Source organism: Cynara cardunculus (genome assembly GCF_001531365.2).
Source record: "Cynara cardunculus var. scolymus isolate 2C chromosome LG 3, CcrdV1, whole genome shotgun sequence".
Lineage (NCBI taxonomy): Eukaryota > Viridiplantae > Streptophyta > Magnoliopsida > Asterales > Asteraceae > Cynara > Cynara cardunculus.
Genome location: NC_037530.1, coordinates 29,683,410 through 29,696,936, shown reverse-complemented (window position 1 = coordinate 29,696,936; position 13,527 = coordinate 29,683,410). Strand labels below are relative to the sequence as shown.

At 34.3% G+C, this 13,527-nt stretch overlaps 1 protein-coding gene across 4 annotated transcripts; it reads right to left on the bottom strand.

The window, feature by feature from the left end:
* Positions 1-696: 696 nt before the first annotated feature.
* On the bottom strand, positions 697-12,077 carry LOC112509623 (DUF21 domain-containing protein At1g47330). Of its 4 annotated transcripts, XR_003068840.1 has the most exons (14): positions 11,740-12,077; positions 7,949-8,025; positions 7,785-7,868; positions 7,565-7,678; positions 7,386-7,472; positions 7,107-7,246; positions 6,936-7,023; positions 5,636-5,709; positions 4,627-4,754; positions 4,021-4,250; positions 3,675-3,721; positions 3,444-3,576; positions 2,907-3,047; positions 2,351-2,365 (listed from the first exon to the last, which is right to left on the bottom strand). XR_003068840.1 is itself a non-coding variant. In XM_025114680.1 (13 exons), exons 1-12 carry the CDS (start codon positions 11,912-11,914, stop codon positions 3,489-3,491), a joined length of 1,332 nt encoding a protein of 443 aa, XP_024970448.1. In that variant the 5' UTR covers positions 11,915-12,077; the 3' UTR covers positions 697-762; positions 3,444-3,488. The 4 variants fall into 4 exon arrangements, 3 of the variants coding, with proteins under 3 accessions (XP_024970448.1, XP_024970447.1, XP_024970445.1); XM_025114680.1 differs by lacking the exons at positions 2,351-2,365; positions 2,907-3,047 and adding an exon at positions 697-762; XM_025114679.1 differs by lacking the exon at positions 2,351-2,365 and having other exon boundaries at positions 2,901-3,047.
* Positions 12,078-13,527: the final 1,450 nt, after the last annotated feature.

The following is a 13,527-nucleotide window of genomic DNA, read 5'->3' as shown; positions in this document are numbered from 1 at the left end:
CACATAATAGGTACTCTTGATGAAATAAGAGAAACTAATCTACTTGAAATATGAATTTGAGATAAATGATCTTATGAAAACTTGGTTTTGTCTGGCTATTGGAGCTAGGACACAAAGCTTGTGGAATATTAATCCATCAATTTGTGACATGGACAAAGTGCACCCACATGATCAGGTGAAGTGTTAGATTAAATGGAATATATATTTTGTCAATAGAATGATAACACAGAGGTGATGGGAGTTGGAATTTCCTATCTAAATACAATCGGCACATTATTGTACTTAGCACAATACACTCAACCGTATATTATATTTCTTAGTGAACTTGTTAGTTAGATTTAGCCCAACGCCAATGCAACATCATTAGAATGATATCAAGTTAATCTTTTAGAACCATTGGCATGGGCTTATACTTTCCCTACAAAGAAATGGAATCGAAAATGGAACTTTAATACCTACTTAGAATGTGAGTGACAAAAGTACCAGCCCTTGTAGAAAAACAACAAACAATTTCTTGGTATGTCTTTGTTGATATTAGGTATCTGTTTGACCCATACAAAGGTTGTTCCCAAACTAGATACAGAATTACCACAGGGAACACACTGATTGCTTGGAAGTAAACTAAACAAACCCTTGTAGCTACCTCCTTGAATTATTCTAAGAATATCACTTCACATGAGACTGTTCAAGAGTGTACATGGTTAAGGACTATCATTGCATATAATAGAGGAGCTAGTGTTTTGGGTTTAACCATTATCCTACCTGCATATATGGAAATAATGTATCAATATCGAAGAAATGAAAATAAGATGCATTAAGGGTGATAACACAAGGCATCTTACACTTGAGGTTTTTTTTTTTACAATCAACAATAACAAACTTTCCTCAAGATTTAAGTGAATCAGGTAAGAAACGAGGAGAATGTGACATATTTGGTTACCGAATTATTACTTAAAACATAATTGGGAAGATGTAGAAAGTATTGAAATGTAGAGACTTTCCAAACTCTCTTGATTGATGCATAAATCAGAGTAGTAGACAAAAAAGGGAATCTACTCTACATGTAATATCGGTATGTTGTATTCTTTTTCCTTCACCCAATGTTTTATTTTCCCCATTGGATTTTGTTCCTTGGAGTAAAGTTTTAATGAGACAACCGTTTATATATTGTCTTGCTTTTCTACCTCTCATGATTAATGTACAAATCAGAGAAAATATTAGACTAAAAGAAAAGTCTATTTTGCAAAAAATCTGGTATTTTGTACTCTTTCTTTCGTCATATTTTTATTTTCCCACCCAGTTTTTTTTTATTTTGGTGTAAGATTTTAACAAAATAATAATCGTGCACCATCATTCCCTTAACTCAACACAAAGGGAAGTATTATAAAATAAATGTATCATCATCAAAGGATGTGACGATAAATATAGTACCATGTCCCAACTCCAATATAATAAAATACAATTGTTGTTCTAATGTTATTAAATAACAACGTATTCTAAAAAAATCAATTTGGTCATTAATGCTTGTATACTATCTTTTTCTTATTAAAACATGTTTGGAATAAGATAACTCACTAAGGGGTGTTTGGGATTGTTTATAAAAACAAATTTTTGACTTATTTTAGTGTGACACCGGTAATAAACACTTTTGAGTGTTTGGATAAACAACTTATACCGGTGCCAAACCAGTAATAAGGTGTTTTTGAAGAAGTTAAACCCTTCTGACTTATAATAAGTTGATAAGTGATTTTGTAAAAAAATACAAGTTGTTTCAAATAAATAATTCCAAACACCCCTAACTTAAAAAAGAAACATATCATAATTTATCTAATTTAATCATTTTTCAATAGTACTTCATTACTAAAGTTTGAATCTAGACTCCGTACATACATATTTTTCAGACATGTACAAAATTATCAATTGATTTTGTTGACATGAATTTTGATTGTTTTAAAAACAAATAAATAAAACCCCAATTTTTTCACATCTACGAGTCGACTACACCTACAACACTTGGATGTGCTTAGGAAGCGCGAAGAGCTAACCCACTAACGCCGTGGCGAAGGTTAAACCTGCTACATCCACGCCGTAAATGGACGCCCTACCTGATCCAATTCAAATCCATTCTCCTTCCCCTACCCTGCCTCTTCCCCCTCCCCCTTAAGCGTCATAAAACGTCCCCCACCACCCTCTTCATCTACAAAAATCATCAACTCCTCCGACCTCATTAATCGGAGTTCAAAACCCCTACACTACACTTGTCCATAATTTTACGAGATTAAATGATAGAAACAGAATCCACCGAGTGGTGTAGGTGAAACGTGAAAATAAAACAAACGGGCAACAATGGCTATCGATTTGACGCCTACAAAACGATAGGCCAGAGATGAATCCCCGGTGGGGGCGAAAATGTGAGGGGTTCATTGTCTCTGTCTAAACTCTAAACTACACATTGATGAAGCTTGATTGTTATTTAATGATATTATCTTTTTTTAGGGGCCGTTTACCTATAACACTTACCCGGGTAAAATTCAACACTACCGCTTACTTACTGGGCAAGATTTTATTTACTAAAACGCATCGTATGCAACAATTTATCCCGGCAAGCGTTAACCATGGTAAGAGTCTTCGTCCTCAATTACCGGGTAAGACTTTCGATTCTTGCCTTCGCTCTTACCGGGTAAGATTCTTAGTCCTTCCCATATTCATCCGGTAAGTAAAGTGACTTGGTAAACGCTTACCGGGTAAGCATTTGGTAAATAGCACCTTAATTAACACCACCAGTGAAATCTAGATTAAGTTTTAAAACACAACTGAATTTTATAAATTGTCTTAATCTTGTCATATAAAAAATATATCATATATTTAATAAAAAATCACAATAATGAATCAATCAAATTTTTTACCTTATGGTTGGAGGAAGGACAGGTCGTAACCGAGTCCAAACTTTATCAGTTGGGCCCTTTTCTTTATTTCGAAAACGTATGATACAACATTGAACCAAAAGCCACCAAAGGTCTTTGGCCTAGTTGTATTCGGGTTTAAAGCTGAGTGAAGGTGAGATGGGTAAGTGAAATCATTTGTCGTATATACTTCAAACAAAAAGCATTGAACCAAGCGGAATCGAACCAAAATATATGCATGGTTTGGTTCAAATTTCAAACTCACGACCATTAACTGGTGCCTAATCCTTACCCAGGATCAGGAAGTTATATAATTGACTGTTATTGTAAGTTACAAATTATCTTCCTATTCTAGAACGAAGTGTTAAAAATTTAACATCATAATAACAGACATCTAAATATACCAGTATATATATATATATATATATATATATATATATATATATATATATATATATATTCTGTTCGGAAATCATATTTATAAAAGAAGGGTAGGAATGAAGTAAGGAGAATATTACTAGTTTTGGAAGAAGAATTTACCTCCCATTAGAAAGAGATCTTGTATGTAAGAGAACAGAGACCTTGTTATTTTGCTGAACCAGGAGCTGTTGAGTTGAGAGAAGGATGGGGATCAAGAAGGTTCTCCTGAGATGCATTCATGTTGATCCTTATTCTACATTAAGAACAACATGATTTTGGGGTTAGTCAAATATAATATCAACATTTGAAAGGTTTCCTTTTATTTTTTGATTTTCAAATATGAAATCTAACCTGTTGTGGATGTTTACATATTCATCTGTTTCATCCAATATCTCCTCCTGAACAAAATCATGTTAAAGTTAATATTCAGTTGATCTGTAGATGGACAATGACATAGCAGAGTTTGACCGGAAGACACACCTTCAGGATTGATAAAACCAAACGAAAATGGAGAACATCATGGAAATTGAACAAGTAACATGAACCGAGATTGATTGTGTTTTTTTTTTTTTGTATCAAAATCTATAACAAGTTTAAAAGTCTTGAATGTAAACTCAAAAGGGTAGTTACATGGATCATGTCTTCATGTGACTTTTAATGATGCATGCTACTAGAATGTATTTACTTTTAGGGATACCTGAAGAAGCTCTTCAATAACATCTTCCATGGTGATCACACCAACGACAATCTCGTTTGATGGGTACTTGGGAATGGGATTGTTCTCCAAATCCAGTATGCAGAAGGAGCAACCTCTATGCCTCTTCTTGAAAGCAGGAGTTGAAGGTGGACTTCTCTTTGCCTGTTGATCTCCATCAGTCTTCATCTCAACATCATGTGAAGTTGATTTGTTTGCTAGATTTTCAGTTTCTGAAATGGAAGTAGATGATTAGAAACAAGGATTTACGCACATATTCATGTCAAATTAAATCTCTGATCATGACAGCTCAGGATTTGCATAAGATAATAGGAATATGTTTACTTTTAATAACTTGGTCTTATTTTAGATAAAAGAAGTTCCCTGGGAAATTGAAAACAGAAAGAAATGATGAAAGAGAAGTATAGATATTTCAAGGAATTGGTGCAACAAAAACGTCAAAACTGAAGATCACTCCATCCCCCAGAAATCGAAAATGGAAGAAGAAAATAAAAATAAAGATAAATAAATAACTAATAACAAGAGGAAGCCACTCAATTCAAATATGTATGCGTCAATATATAGAGATGTCAAGATTAAGTCTCTCACTCTCAGAATCCTTGGACTTTTTTAGCCGCTCTTTTGTCTTGTTCAGATCTTTGTACACAACAGCGATATGGCTGTGCCCTTTCTGGAATTCGTTTAAGATGTCATAAAGAGGCATGTTGTCTGTAACCCTGAAAATAGTACACATGCAATCAAAATATGTTCTATCACAAGTTCAATCAAACACAAATTAGCACAGATTGAAACAGATTTGTCACACTTAGACATAGCTGGAGTAGAGCCAAAGAAATTGTATTCATATATGGTTCCAAAATTACTGTCTTGCTTCATTGAGGTATTATATGTGAGAGGGAAAGGAACAACAGGCTCCATCCTAAAATCAGTTTGAGTGCCCTACCCTTCTTCAGCTACATTTGTTGATTATTACGGATATCCTTCGAGTATGCAAGAAATTGAGACACTTGTTTCAACACCGATCTCTTGCATCATGGTGTTATTCTTGTTTCATTATGGACTATGTTTCTCTTCCTTTTCCAATCTGGGCTTATGCCCTCTAGATCTTGTGCAGTTTTCTTTTATTTATGCAGTTCTTTGAATTTATGCCCTCCCACAGAAAGAAAAAGAAAATATAAACACCAGCAGTACCACCACATCAAACTGCAGATAAGTATCAATTCGTCTAATGTGCTCATTAAAGTTACCCTAATCTATGCAACAATGGAGAATAAATGTGGGGTCATTTACTAGGATGAAAGAAATCTTTTTAAAGAACTAATACAGGTCTCACATTTTTACAGCTTTTCTTTAATGCCTCTTGTCCTTTAAAGGGTTTTATCTGGCATGATCCAAAAACCACTGTAAATCAATGGATGGAATGAAAATATAAAGGTTTGACACCTGAAATAATAAGCCAACACAACACCCTTCTACCCCAACTAGCTCAAGACTTGTTTGACCTCTTGATGTATAATAGTCATTTCTCATTGTTCGATTATAGGCAGCAACGTTTGTTTTCACATGATTCCATTAAATGATATATTAGATTCCGTACCGTGGAACCTTCCTTAATAACATCTTTCTGAGAGGAACTGCATCATCTGGGTTAACTGCCAAGAGATTCTTAACCTGCATGGATAAAAGATCAAAAAGTGGCACTATAATGCGAACAGGTAGATTTTTGAAGAGGAAATAGAACACGTTGTTTTAAAATTGGTTGTCCAACTTAGATAAAACATGATGGCAATTTTGAATTCTAAACCAAGTTGGACACATGTCTTCCCTGGAAATCAAGGGACCTCTGGTTTATCACCAGTTCTAAATAAGCAGATATAAGGATTTCATGATATTGATCCACATTTCAACCAATATTTAGATTAAATAAATAGTGATTGTTGATCCAGGGGAATCTATGGAATATGGTTTCATATGCATTGGTTAATCTTCTAAGTACAAAACCACAAACTCTGCTTTTATTTGTGTTTGTATACCCAAAAGACAATCATGTAATTGTCATAATTTGAATACTTACTCATGAAACTTATTAATAAAATGCATAGTCCAATTTATTGTCTTTATCTTATGTTGTGTGTTACACTTAAACATGATAATAAACCTAGAATAATTGCATTCTTAAATATCCATAGTCAAGTATTTCTTCTTGTCTCGTAAAAATGTTGAATACTCCTTCAATCTTGTACCAAGAACCTTCATCAAGGGGATTCTCTCAACTCATCCGCCCGTGGGTTTTTGCATTTTGGGTTTTCAACGTAAATCTTGGTGTTCTGCTATCTGTCATTTAATTAATGTTTGTTTGTTGTTTGTCACACATTATTGTAGGGTTGATAACATACTAGTTTAGAGTACAAACCTATTCCAATTATTTGGTAGATCCATGTTTTATGATCACTAGTTGCTATTGAGAACTAGATTTATTGTTTGACTTGTACTTGGAGCATCATCGGTGGTCTAAGGAAGGTTACTAGTGTACCCCGTAACCTCGTTTTATCACCCTTGTTAATATTTAAAATGGTTTCAGTTCTTTCTGCCTGTTTTTTAAAAATCCTTCGGGTAAGTGCTCATTTACCTAAATTATCTCAATACTGTATCACATTCATTATTTATTTCAAATCTTCTTTATTTGTTTAGAAAACTAACTTTTACTTTCTTCCGAAATTTATTTTCAACTAGTATTTTAAATATCTCTAAGTCAACGCATGCTTTTAGATTAGTTTTAGTGAAAATGGGAGAGTACTAGCTTGTCAGACAAGTCGATTTCACATTGATAGATTATGGTATATGGGTAACATGTCATAAATGGAAATATGACAGCCACTGATAAGAACAAAAGTTACCAGGATAATTCCAATAATATTTGTTCGGTCTCCAGAATAAACAGGAACTCTGCTGTGACCCATGGTCATAATTGCATTCAAGGTATCCCTGTCCAGGCACAAGAAAGTGTATTAATGCACAAAGCACATTTGTGAACCTTATATAATATGAATATTAGGATATAAACCCACAAAGTAAGAGTTCCATCCAGGTCAAGGGAAAATGCCTTCGATATAGGGGTCATGGCATCCTTTGCAGTTTTTTCAGTCAGTTCGAGCGCTCCAGCAATTATAGTTGTCTCGTCATGCGTCAAATCTCCTCCTTTCCCAGCCTATCAGCACACAAGAGTGGGTGAGCAGTATTCTACCAAACATAATTGATGTAGTAACTACCAGTAGAAAAATATATTCACATTAGTATTTCTTTTTTGAAGTTTCAAATTCTTAGTCATCATTAGTTGTTTAGACTACCTCATTGCCATGAAAATCCACAAAAGTTTTCAACTCTGCTCTGCGTAGAAGGGCGGCATGCCCCTTGCCCAACATCCAATCTAGAACCTGGATAAAATTACAAAACAAATAGATGAATATATGTGAAAAGAAGACCTAATTACACACAACTCGATAATGGAAAAGGAACTTCAAATCACCTTGCTGATAGGATAAGCAATAGGGAAGAAAAACCATAGGAGGAGACGGACCAAAGGTGCCGCTGTTGCTCCAACTGTCAAGCCATAGCGTGTAGAGATCGCTTGTGGCAATATCTGTTAAGAAAAAGTTGCATGCAAGAACAGTTGATCATAGAATAGAACAATAATAAGTTTCATTTGGAAACACATATTCCTCTCTTTGAGTTTAATGATTACAAACCTCTCCAAACATCAGGATCAGTGTTACAGATATCAGAATTGCGGCCCATGGAGGAACAAGTTTATCCAGAAATATTGGAAGAGACTACAGAAGAGAGTAACAAAGTAATCCAGATTATCACTCAATATAAAGGACAAATGTTATCAAGAAATTGTTGCACAAACCTCCATTGCTAAAGCGTTGCCAATTAAGAGGGTACAAAGCAGTAGATGTTGATTCTTAACCACCGGGAATATTTTAGCTGCCACCAAGATATCTCCAGATATTAGTATAACAAAAAAATATAAAGATTGCATAAATGCATGTCACTCTCCCATAACGGATCTAGGAATTTCAGAGTGGGCAGTTTCCTTTACAAAGTATTGTGCATATCTATACACCTAATAAATAAGTAACTTTGGGGACACGTGTCATGTTTCTGAGCGACGGTTACTGATTTTTTCCGCCTAAACATGTATCTAGACACAATTTTCACTTACGGTTTAAATAGGTCTATTTAAGTGACATATGTCCCTCTACACGTTTATTTTCCCGTTTTCTTGGTTTAACTGATTTCCCATACTATTTAGAAATCTCTGATAGGTTCTCTATAGTTTCTAAATCTGGAGGCTTCTTTTCCAGGCTTAGAAGTCTAAACTCTGAACATGTATGTAGACACAATTTACAACACTGGTTCAAATGGGCCTATTTAATTGACATTTGTCCCTGTAAACATAACTGATTTCCGTATGAAAAGGGATTTCTTTTCAAATACTTAAAAAAGCAAAAGTCTGGATTTCCATTCCTCAGACTTGTAAGTCTGAACTCCTTTTCCTCAGTTAAAATTCAGAGTTGTCTGTTAGACTTATAAGGCATACCAGTATAAAAGTTTGAGGACAAGTCTGAACTCCTTTTCCTCAGTTAAAATTCAGTGTTAGTCTTCCAGACTTGTAAGACGTATAAAAGACTGAGGACAAGTCTGAACTCCTTTTCCTCAGTTAAAATTCCGAGTTGTCTTCCAGACTTGTAAGACATACCAGTATAAAAGTCTGAGGCCAATTCTTAACTCCTTTTCCTCAGTTAAAATTTAGAGTTGTCTTCCAGACTTGTAAGACATACAAGTATCAAAGTCTGAGAAAATCAGAGTTGTAAGTCTGAATTTAACTCTGAAATGGCCTCCAAACTTCTAAGTATGTAGGAATTCAAATGAAGTCTGACCTGTGAATTTAACTCTGAAGTGGCCTCCAGACTTCTAATTCAGACTTGTAAGTATGAATTTAGGAATTCAAATGAAGTCTGAGCTATGAAGTGTTTCGAAAATCCAATGACCAAATCGTAGTTTTTCCCCTCAAAAAGGTCGAAAACTGCCATACGACATTTAAAAACCCGGGTTTTCAAAACAGAGTCAAAACCGGGTTTAATTTGCTGCCGCCCCTTGGACCCCGCCACCAGGGGCGTTGCCCCCGGACCCCCGTCATTTAGGGGTTTCACCCCTAAATCAAAATAAACTCAAACAAGTATGCACTCCGCACCTTTCTTACTTGTTCGATATTTATCATGATTACATTGGTGAACAAATTAATCTCATTACATTTAAATAACATTATGATACAAATCACCAACATGAAGTCATCAGATATTGGTATCTCTCAGACTTACAACATAACTCTGAATTGTTCTGTTCCAAACTTAGTTCTATAGTTTATTCCCAGACTTAGAATACAACTCTGAACTCCTCTTCAGAGTTGAAGTTCAGAGTTACATTTCTGAGTTATAAGAAGTCAGAATTCTTGTGACTTAGAGTTATGCTCATAGATATTTTCTAGACTTAGAAGACAACTCTGAATTCCTCTTATTCAGAGTTAAGTCCAGAGTTATTTTCCAGCCTAACAATAGAACTCTGAATTCATGTGTTTCAGAGTTAATGTTCATATTTTTCTTTTAGACCTGAGGAAAAGTCTCAACTCATTTTCCTCATTTAAAATACCCCATGTAATACATGGGTTCGAACCTAGTACATTAATAATACATAAAAGGGTTGGAGAACAATTAGACTGGTACCTTCTGCTTCTGGAAGCATAGAAAAAAGACAACCACCTATTTGAATTTGGTTGACCAAATTTTTGGTTTCCATAAACATGACTACTTTGACCCTATAATGATTTTTTTTCCAGGGAGTGGTCATTTCTAAAGGTATTGCTAAAATTTTATACAGTAAAATGGGGGCATTAAATAAAAAAAAATTCTATGACAATGCTCCCACAATGTACCATTTCCTGCACCCCAAGGAGATTTCTCCAACATACAAAAATCACATTTGCAAGAACAATTTTAGAAAGCAAGTGCCTGGATATCAATAGTCCAATGCATAAAGGTTTAGATGATAACAAAGTTGATGATGGTGATTGTATGAAGCTCCCTGTGTTAGATTTGATGATTGAGATTGAAGATGATGATGGAGAGAAACATTTCTATGTGTTTATGAAGATGAAGAAACCGTAATGTTACAAAAAGGGAAACTATATATGTTGAATTTTTGTGTGATACTCAACATAGGTGGCCTACTTGGGCAAACCGACCCAAGGTTGGAGGTCACATAGAGGCCAAGTGCTTTTGGTACACTTTTTGCGACTTGTGTCTGTGCGATCTAACGATGCGTTGCAGGTCGCATCAAGCAAAAATCTAACCGGTCAATTATTGTATGCGACCTCAGACCCAGGTCACATAAAGCATGTGACAGGATATATCGATTTTTTAGGGCTCATTTGGTTTAGAAATCAATTGGAAACATTGAGCAAACACTTTGGTGATCTCCCCTCTCGCAATCAGAAGTAGATAGATTGTTTTGGTTAAATTTGTTGGTTGTAATCGTTTAGGAACATTTCACCGTAACCTTCTACCTATTTGAGCATAATAAATCGTCTAGGGTTCGTTATTGTTATATGTTTGTGTCATTACATTATTGCTTTGTTTACTTACTATTGTCATGACACAGTGTACGTTGATCCATTTTGTTCCCACATTTGGCTGTTGGGTGGTTTGCACACATTTTCCCTAGTTGGACCTTCGTGTGTTGGCTTTCAGTAAAAATCCCAACAATATGTACCCATCTATAATTACAAGAATGAGATTAATGGTCCCTAGACTATAAGTATATACAGAAGTTAACACATTGAATCACATGATAGTTTTTCCAATCACATCTAAGACCTAAAAAAGATTAGCAAACTTGGAAAAGTACATCATGAGCTTGAATCCACATAGAATACCCAAAATATGGAAATCCCCAATACCCCCAAAGAGAAAATTACTTTATAGCCTTTCAAGGTTCTTGAGCTAATTGGGACATGGAACCAACAGCCATGAATTGAATCTGTTCAAAATCAACAAAGGCCAGGTGATTAACTACAAGAATGGTGGACAGCTAACACACTCACTAGCAAACATGGGTGCAGTCATCAAGCAAACCTTCACTGAAGAAGGTTTAACTCCCTGAATCACAAATTAAATGAGCTTTTTTCACTTCTATTCAGGAGTCAAAATATTTTCTCGACCCTTTAAATCAACATTTACATCCTATTTTGTAGTTTTTTAACTTCATATAAGTTCAATATGTATCTCTCACATGTTTTGGTGAAAAAACTTAACTTAATTCTTTGTTGATAATATGATTTCCAGCTCAAAACAATGATCACTCTTGATTACTTCGGGGGTATGAGAGTGTCTAAGCATACATTCAATTACACGTCCAGTCGTCCAGATTGCTCTTTTGGATTGTTGATCACCCAAAAGAAAAGGGGAAAAAACAGAAAATTTCAATTCCTGGAGGAAGACACCAACCAACTGAGACGATCCAATTAAACCTCACACACACACAAAATTCAACCGAAACACACAAAGCAAAATTCAGAGCTCTCACAGAATTGATGCCATCTGTCTGTGTGTATATGGTAAGAAACGGAACGGAAGAACTTACAAGCATGGATGCGATCTTTGGGGCGGCCGGACTGGATGAGGACTTCGAGGTCAACGAGTCCAAGGGACATAAGTCCGAGAGTAAGACCTGCCATCAACCCTGCAAAAGCTACCAGACCGACGATTACCAACAAACACACAAAGAATTCCGTCTCACAGCACGACACTTCCCCCATCTCCTTGATCTCTTTCTTTCTGAATTTGTGAATTAAGTGAAGAGAATTAGAGTCATTGATTTGTGCACAGGGAAAATGGAAAATCGATCGAGTATGCAGTGGTTGCTGGCAACTTCAACAAGAATATTTGGACGATATTCGTCAATTTCAAGAAGCAGCTTTTATGATTTCTCCGACAAATGATTAGAATAAGAATGTTGTAAGCCCTTCCTTTACTTAAATTTAAGAGTAAACTTCAATTTTGGTCCTTCAGGTTTAATAAAAATGTGAAAGTGGACCTCAACTTTCATAAGTATAGAAATCATCCTTCGTTTGTAGTTTGCTATGAAAGTGGTTCGTTGTTACTAATTCCGTCAAAAAAAATCTGTTAGAAGAAGGGGCATTTATGTCGTTTTATCAAAATCTTTAATTTCCTTTTAAAAGATAACATAAAACTATATTTTATTTTTATTTTTTTGTTTGAAAAATGGAAAATATATATAATTATATTATATTATAGTATAATTTATGGAAAAATCTAAAAAAACCAATGGACTTTAGTGTTTGGAATGATTAAGGGGGTGTTTGGGATTTGCTTATTTAAAACAACTTATGTTTTTTTTTTGTAAAAGTGTTTATTAACTTATGTGGTATCAAACCGGAGTTAAATAAAACAGGGTTAAAAATGTAAACTGGTAATAAGCAGTTTTTCATAAGTCATGAAGGATTAGCTTATCAAAAACAGTTTATTACCGGTTTGGCACCGGTATAAACAGTTTTTTTTTTCTTATCCAAACACCAGAAAACAACTTATTATCGTTGTCAGACTGAAATAAGTTAAAAAACGGCTTTTATAAGCAATCCCAAACACCCCCTTCAACAATTTTTTGGAACAAATAAGTTCTTAGACATTCCAAAACATGTTAAATAACTCATTGGACTTTCTAAAACCTGTTAGATACATTCTTATGACCTATACAACTGGTTAATGTGGTAAAATAATGAAAAAAGTCCAAAAAAAAAAAACCCAATTAACATTCATATTTGAACGATTAAGTGTTTATACATTTTTTGAACCAAAAAGTATTTAGATCTATAAAATTAAACAAATATAACAAAAAAAACTACTTACATTTACAAAAAAAATTGTTCATTGGCTTTTTTTTCTTGTTTTTTCCATTATTTTACTACGTTAATTAGTTTTATATGTAATAAGGATGTATATAACATATTTTAGAAAGTCCAAGGAGTTGCTTAACAGGTTTTGGAATGTCCAAGGACTTATTTGTTCCAAAAAATTGTCCAATGACTTAATCATTCCAAACACTAAAGTCCATTGGGTTTTTTAGACTTTTCCCTATAATTTATATGTATGAATATATATATATATATATATATATATATATATATAATATATCTATATATCTAGGGGCTGGTTCAAATACTAACACAATATTTTGTGCAAACTATGCTAACCCATCTTAATCGTTCATTTTCTCATCCAACGGATATTATTAAATGAGATTAAATAAACAATAATTTAATTAATATATTAATTAATATGTGTATGAACAATTGTTCAAAGGATAAATTGGTCAAAAATTTGTATTAATTAATATGTGTATGAACARTCG

What these genes read in the sequence shown, in the direction of transcription:
- LOC112509623 (XM_025114680.1), bottom strand. Translation starts at nt 11,914, where the DNA reads ATGGGGGAAGTGTCGTGCTGTGAGACGGAATTCTTTGTGTGTTTGTTG. An exon ending in TGGATTTTCATGGCAATGAG is followed by an intron (nt 7,247 to 7,385) that starts GTAGTCTAAACA and finishes GTGTGCTGATAG; the next exon opens with GCTGGGAAAGGAGGAGATTT. An exon ending in CTGGATGGAACTCTTACTTT is followed by an intron (nt 7,024 to 7,106) that starts GTGGGTTTATAT and finishes GTGCCTGGACAG; the next exon opens with GGATACCTTGAATGCAATTA.